At 39.0% G+C, this 8,199-nt stretch overlaps 1 protein-coding gene across 1 annotated transcript in view; it reads left to right on the forward strand.

Moving 5' to 3' along the window:
• The window catches only part of HEPH (hephaestin), a 308,125-nt gene that overhangs the window by 28,967 nt on the left and 270,959 nt on the right, over positions 1-8,199 (forward strand). Inside the window, exon 6 of the mRNA XM_006903126.1 lies at positions 4,782-4,950. Within this exon, the coding sequence (XP_006903188.1) occupies positions 4,782-4,950 (169 nt within the window). The remainder of the gene's footprint in view (positions 1-4,781; positions 4,951-8,199) is intronic.

Consider the following 8,199-nt stretch of genomic DNA (forward strand, 5'->3'; position numbering starts at 1 on the left):
GGTGTGTCAGAGGCAATGCGATTGGCACAGGATAGAGCAGGGTTTAGGGCTGTTGTACATAGGGTCGCTATGAGTTGCAAATGACTCGACGACACATAACAACAATGACAATGGTATTCTTCATTGACAGTTGTGTTCTTTGAGTGCTTGATGTATTCCCTTCCACTGTCTATTTCTTTCATGGGTTTTTGCTGAGAAAACGGCACTTAATCTTATCTGCTCTCCCTTATAAGTTACTCTCTGTTTCTCCCTTGCTGCTTTCAGGATTCTCTCCTTATCCTTAGTTCTGGCAAATTTAACTATAATATGCCTTGATGTTTTTATTCTTTTGGGTTCTCGTCCATATGGTGTTCGCTGAGCTTCTTGAATAAATATTCTCTTATTCTTCATTATGGCTGGGAAGTTTTCCTCTAGTAATTCTTCCACAACGTTTTCAGTGCCTTTACTTGCTTCTTCCTCTTCTGGGATTCCAATGATGCACATGTTATTTCTCTTGATGGTGTCCCACATTATTATTAGGTTTTCTTCTTTTTCCTTCCTTTTTGAGTCTGTTTTTTGCTGTGGCAGATCAGTGGCGACAATTCTGTATTCTCTTTCTCTGTTTCTGTTTTCCATCTCTTCAAATCTGCTCATGTGTCCCTACACCATGTTGACAGCATCTGAAACATTGTACCTCATATTTTGGATCGTGGTTTTTTGCTTTTTCACTGCTGCTAATTCCTCATGTGTTTTCTCTACATTGTTCTGGACTGTTTTTTTTGAGCTCCTCCTGGTTTTTGTTTGTAGCACCCTGTCATTCTTCAAATTTGTCTTTCATCCATTGAAAAGATCCAGTCATTGTTCTTTTAAATTCTGTGTCAGAAAGTTCCATCAGACTTTCTTCCTTCAGGAAATCCATTGATACTTTGTCACTCTTTGGGGGTGACATCTTGCTTTGTGCATATGTATAGTGTGGGGCAGCTTGCTTTCTTTGAAACATTGATATGTTCTTGATCTGAAGACCATATGCTAGAGATCAGTTGGGTTGCTACTCCACTTGTGTTTTTCTGTGAACTTCTGACTCCAGGGAAATGTCGGTTCAGAGACTGTGAGAGCAGCCTCTTGTAGGTTAAACAGGTCAAGGTGGTCCGGATTAAAGGCAAGTTGTTTAACCAGACGTGTAGGCACACTTGTGGAGCCAAATGGGGTGGGGCATTCATGGGGGTGGGGCGATCACAAGGGCAGGTCAACCACTTGGGGGACCTTACTCAGACCTCAGCTGTCTGGCTGTGCTTATGATTGGGGTCCCAATTCAAATTCCAGTTGTCCATCTCCACCCAGTGGTTTTCACTCAGTAGTCCCTGTGCAGTGGCACTCATGCACGTGCCCTTGTGCAGTGACCCCTGCCCAAGCAGGGTACTGAGTCCAATAGGACACAATAAGACAAGTCAAATTCCCACCAACTCATTCTCCTCTGGCTGGTCTGCAGTGTCCACAGAGGTTCAGATAATTTACCACTGGACCACTCGTTCCTGGGCAGTTGGTGTGGCCCAAGAGAACTCAGACAAATTCCCATCAGTGGGCTCACCCTTGGGTATCTCCCAGGCAATCGGTGTTGCCCAAGAAAACCCAATTAGGATCATACTGGCCTTTCTCATGGCCGATCAGTCCCACAGCTGCTCGATTGGTGGCTTCAGACAATGGCTGGATCCGTAGTGTGCCTTTGTGTTCTGATTCAAAATCCTACTGTCCATGGCTGTTGGTAGGTCTCTGTGCTGCATGAAGGACTCTCTAGTAGCCCTGGGGAACTGCCAGGGGTGCAGGGCTGTGGCATGTCTACCAGGGCATGCCGGGGGTGCAGGGTCGAGGGATGGTGGTGGAGTGGTGTCTCGGGGACGTGGTGCAGAATACTTACCTCCAAGGAGCAGGGATATGTTGTTCGTATTTGCTTTTTTCACTTTTAGTTTATTATTTTGATGTTTATGATCTCAATGATCTATCTGGAGTTTAGTGGTATGGAGTTACAATGCCAATCCACCAGCTTCTCTGCTGGAGAATGATATGTAATCTCTTCTTGTGTAATTTACTGCCACTGAAAAACATCTTGAGGGTCAATGAGTAAATTCGGATTTGATGGTATATAACGACAATTTTCTATGTTTTTCTACATTAAGTTCATTTTGTTTATGGATTTTCTTATGTCTTTTATCACTACTTCTCAATCTTTTGACTAATATTAATTGTAGTATCAAGTGAGTAATTATTACTGTTGTGTTAATGTTTACTAAGTATTTATAATTTTGTTCTTTCATAATATCTTGGTTAAAAATTTATTAATATTTTTAAAGTTACCATGAGTTTATTATTATCTACTCAAGTTTAAAACATTCCATTCAATTTTGATATTGTCTTGACTACTTCTCAATATAGGGAAATCTGGTGGCTACGCTGCAATCCCTAAGGCATGCGGTTTGAATTGATCAGTTTTTTCATGAGAGAAAGATTAACAATCTCTTCTGATGTGAGTTAGTGTGTCAGACAACCTACCTGAGAGTCCGCTATGGGTCAGTTCTGACTTGATGGCATACAACAACAACAACAATTTCTCAATATGAAAGCCTTATTTATTTTCTCTTTTTGCTTCATAGTTGTTTTCATTTACACAGTGATGTCTCAAGTTTGCTATTTTTTTAATCTGTTTTGTCATCTGTATTTATTTCACTTGATTTCTTGGGTGTTTGTTGTGAAGGGTCTTACAGATCTAATATCTGACTACTAAGCTATCTTGAGTCATCAACATTGCGGTATTATTAGTGTTTGCATTGATTTGATTCATCCTGATATTTGTTCTAATATACCGAAAAAAATTGGACCGACATGTTACTCTGGTTAGTTAGACAACACTTGGGTACTCATCGCTTGTTTATGGGTATACTTGTTAAAGGATGAGAGTGTGGCAAGTGTGACCTTCTAATTGCCTGTCATATAGAGCTTCTGATGGCAGCCCAGGTGAGTTGTCAACTGTAATCAGTCAGTTGGTACTGGAGTGGTGCTTGGTGGCACACATCTATCCAGTGGAGAAGCAGGTGTTAGGGGTAGGGTTGTTGCACTTATTCATAAGGGGGAAAAGAGTTGAAAGGAAAGAGAGGGGGAAAAGAGATGAAAGGGGAAAACAAAAGGGAAGAATAAGGGAAAAATAAGAATAAAGAGAAAAAGAGAAAGTGCAAACATAGGATAGACACATGTGCTAGCTGCCAAGCAAGATCAACTTCATAAAAAACATGGCACTCAACTTATCAGAGTATTCATCATTAACTTCAGAGAGGTAGAGGATGGCTCTGATGAGTATAGAAAGTCTCAGAAACTTTCCCTGTGGGGCCACACAACATTACCCTTGTTGTTGTTGTTGTTGTTATGTGCCGTCGAGTCGCCTGCGACTCATAGCGACCCTGAGTCACATTACCCTTAGAGAAAGAAAAGGCAAATGCTGGTGACTACAGATGTAATGAGGGGAATTTACACCATGGAATCTCAAAAGGGGAGTGGGGGAAGAAAAGAAGATCAAGAAAGAAAATAAGGAAAGAAAAGAGAAAATCTAAGGAGAAAATGGAGGGGGGAGAGAATTTATATTTAAAGTAGTACAGTGCTGCTGTAAGCACAAGTCACCAATGCTGCAGAAAAAAACAAAGCATGTTCAGACTGGTGAACACAAAGGGGACTGGAGTGTGTGAGTACCTGCTCTGCAAGATTAAGAAAAATCAAAGCCAGCAAGTAGAAAGACGAAGAACTAAGAAGCAAAGTGTTAAAAGTAAATAAATAGTACTGTGTCCTATTGTAAAAATTAACCAACAAAAGTAGCATTATCTCTGCAGCAGTGCACACACAGTGCCAATTACAGAGGGGAAGGAGGGAACACTAATGAAGATGAAAACAGTAGGGGAATAGCATCCTCTCCAAAATATTAAGAAAAAAAATGCAAGTATAAGGGAAAATAGGAGAGACAAGAAAGAACTAAGAAGAAGGGGAGGTAGGGGGAAAAAGTTGTATAGCACAGACAGTAGTTGAAAGTTTGACTTACAACTGGGTAGGGGGAATTAGGGGAGCCTATTTCAGGCTTTATATCACCAGTGTACCAATGTCAACCTAAGTAAATGAAGTTGGTTACTTGATTTCTGCCATAGTTGGAAAGACATAACAATTTGAAATTATTAATTATTTCAGGTCAATTGGTATTTCACCATTCCCTATGTCTCCTTGTTCACATTTGAAGTTCAATTTCTTTCTGTAACCAGTATTTCCGCTACAACTTTATTCTTTCCTTTGAAGCTGTAAATTCCAGAATTGTCCTCCATCTCTGTTTCACTTGTTTTCTAAAGTGTATTTTAGGAGGGTTCAGGTATTATTCTATTATTTTGGGTTGATATTTTAACATCTTATAAGGTTTTATTTGGTGTGTTTGTATTTGTTTTTGTGAATTAGAATATTCTAATTCCCTTCATAATTTTTTTCTTTTACTCACTGATTGTTTAATGGTGTATCTTTAACGTTACTTCAAAACAAACTATGACATAAGGATCTCGTAAATGAGCCAGTATCATATGAGCACATGGAGGTACTTGCATTCTAACTTGAATTTCTTCTATCCCCTTAAGGTTCTTGATCAAGATAATCTAGTCTGTGATTGGACAGGAGTAGAGTCTAGTGGAGCATGAGAGAGAGACACACTAGATAAAAGAGGAAGGTGGGTTATTTGAGTAGAAACGTAGAATGGAATAATATCAGCCACAATATTTTTCCTCCAGGCGGTATGCAAGCACTCTACAATGTCAAGCCTTGTTCCAAGGCCCCTCCTGTGCACCACCTCACAGGAAAAGTCCGACGATACTTCATTGAAGCCCAAGAAATTAAATGGAATTATGGCCCAATGGGGTTTGATGGGAGAACTGGGAAGAGTTTATTGGAACCAGGCAGGTAAGATACAGTAGGCTTCTTTTTTCTGTTCCCAGTACCTTTTCTCTCTTACTTAAAAACATTTCACTCCACTCACAACTTATAATGATTGCCTGGCTAAGGTTACATGACAATTATTAGCCAAATTCTTGTGGTTCTCTTCGGAAGAGGTTTTGGGGAGTTCTGGTAGGATCATCAGTAGTGAGTTGGAAGGTGCAAATGATGGAAGAAACAATAGAAACTGTTAAGAAAGTGAATACTCTGGAGATAGTCTGAAGAAATATATCATTGAGGCAGAACTTGGACAACTGTGGAAGAAAATGCAACAGGTGGAAGAAAAATTGAAACTATAAATAAAAAAGTACAAGAGCTTTAAAAGTCATCAAAAGACAGAGAGACTACAGCAAACATAGTACTGGAAATAACAGAAATGCATGAAAATGCAATCCTGAACAATCAGACAAAAATTGGCAGACATATCCAAAAATCTGGAACAGGAGAGATGGAGTAGAGAGTCTGAATGAAAACATACTAGGAGAAAAATCAGAGATGAGATGTAAAGAAAATAAAGAAAACATTAGAAACATGTGAGATGACATCAAAAGGAACAACATACATATGATCGACATTCCACAATATGAGAGGAAGAGGGAAATCACAAAGAAAATTGTGGAAGAGGCGCTAGAAGGAAACGTCCCAGATATTGTGAAGAACGGAGATATTTACATTCAAGAAGCTCAGCAAACATCTACCAGACTAGACCTCAAAAGGAAAACATCAAGAAATATCAGAGTCAAATTCTCCAAAATAAAAGATAAAGACAGAGAGTTAAAAGCAGGACGAGAAAAACAAATAGCCATCTCTAAAGGAGAAACAATTAGATCAAGTTCTGATTTCCCAGAAGAAATAATACAAGCAAGAAGACTATGGGAGAACATACACAGAAATTTGAAAGAACACAATTGTCAACTGAAGATCCTTTTTTACTTTTACATTTTCAGCTCATTTATTTACAAAATTTGAATACATTTGTTTTCAAGTACAAAGTCTTTCCATTTCCCTCACCTCCCCATCCATCAAATTGTACAACCCTATGATTAATCACCCCTTTTCCTCCACATCCTCATTCCTCTACTTCCAACCTCTCCCACCCCTCTTGGATCCTTATACTCATTCTACAATAATAGTTTTGTACAATATTTATCCTTGTGGGACTGAGTTAGTTTACTCCGCATAATGCTCTCCATTCCCTCCCAAGTTAGGTAATAATTTATAAAATCATTACTCCTGCTTGCTGCATAGTATTCCACTGTGTGAATGTACCATAATTTCTCAATCCATTCATTTGTGGTTGGACATTTGGGCTGTTTCCATGTTCTTGGGATGGTGAATAATGCTGCTATGAACATTGGTTAACAAATCTCCCTTTGTGCCTCAGTTCTCATTTTCCCAACTGAAGATCTTAACTCAACAAAGCCCACTATTAAATATGAAGGAGAAATTAAGTACTTAGAAGAAAAGAAGGCTCTTTAGGAATTTAGGAACATTTAAAAGAAGTCTTTCACACAGAGACACAAAAAGAAAATAAATGGACCATAGTAAACAGAAATAACAGAAAAAGAAACACAGCAAAATGACAATGGCAAAACGTGGTCTGTCAATAATCACAATTAATGTGACTGGATTACATGCACTAATTAAGAGAAAAAAGAGAAATAAAATGAATTAAAAACAAAACAAGCCCCAAATTCATAATTATGTTGTCTGCAAGAGACACATCTAAGAAATGAAGAAAAAGATAGACTCAAAATCAAAGACTGGGGGAAAACATACCAAACAATTGGCATTCACCAAAAAAAGGCAGGATAGGTATTAATAATTTCTGGTAAAATAGACTTTAGGATGAAAATCACGAAAAAGATAAGGAAGGGCACTATATAATAATTAAAGGCACAGTATATCAGAAAGATATAACCCTGGTCAACATCTATGTACCAAATGATAGTCCTACAAAATATATAAAACAAAGGCTAACAAAAGTCAGGGAAAAAATAGATAGCGGTACAGTAGTGGTAGGCGACTTTCACACACCACTCTCACCAAAGGATAGGCCAACTCAAAGGAAATTTAGCAGAGATGCACAAAATCTAAACAATACAATCATTCAACTCAAACTTGTAAATGTATTCAAAGTACTCGCACCCAATTAAAAGTCAATTCATATTTCTCATGAGACATACTTGCTTGGGGACGTTACCATCACTCCCCTGCTGTGCCCTGGAGCATCTCCTGGCCACTACTTGCCCAGCATCTGCTAAAAACTGCAGCTCAGCCCAGGCACATTCACACCCTCGATGGTGACCACACCACTGACTGCCAGGCTGAGGTACCTAGTTTCATTGTGGCCCAAAGTACTAGACTGCTGCCCCCACCATCTGGAGATCCCACTGCCAGATGGCCTGGAGACCTCTAAGCTCCTGCCCCCACTATCCAGTGCCAGGAGAACCAATACCAAAGGTACTTTGGGTGAAACACTCCTGTCTAGCTACACTACATGGGATCCCTTAAGACCAAGTGGAAGGTGCTAGGCCAGGCTGAACTGGGCCAAGATGAGGTTTCTGAAAGGGAACTGCCAATCAGGTACTTTGGGTGAAATGCTGTTGTTGAGCCTTTGGCTTTGTAGGTCTCAGGCCAAGAAGGGAGCACAAATACGTAGGGCCTTAACAAAACATTGTCATACTCTGGGTCACTATATAGTTACAATAACCTATCTACTAAGAAAAGATTCACATAATAACAAGAAAGCAGCAGTTTGCCTCAGTCATCATAAAAAAACAAATAACTCTCCTCCTAAAAAGATAAGAGCCAATGAATACACCAGATAGAGAGAACTAGAAGAAACATGTTGATCTGGAGTTATTTGAAGACCTACAGAAGAAGATGCAAATCATGGAAGAAACAATGGAAGTCATTAAAGAGAGTAAATACAATAGAAACAAAAATCTAGAAGATATATATTGATGAGGAAGAATTTGATCAGCTACAGAAGAAAATGTAAAAAATGGAAGACAGAATTGATAGTATAGATAAAGAACTTAAAAAATCATCACAAAACAGAGAGGGTAAAGGTAGCATAGTACTGGAAATAACCAAAAAGCATAAAAATGCAATCAGATGGCCAACAAGCACATGAAGAAATGTTCAAAATCCCTAGCCCTGAGAGAGATGCAAATCAAGACAACCATGAGATATCATCTCACTCCAGTAAGA

Source organism: Elephantulus edwardii, unplaced genomic scaffold, assembly GCF_000299155.1.
Source record: "Elephantulus edwardii isolate Elephantulus edwardi_28Jun2011 unplaced genomic scaffold, EleEdw1.0 scaffold00514, whole genome shotgun sequence".
In the NCBI taxonomy this organism is placed as follows: domain Eukaryota; kingdom Metazoa; phylum Chordata; class Mammalia; order Macroscelidea; family Macroscelididae; genus Elephantulus; species Elephantulus edwardii.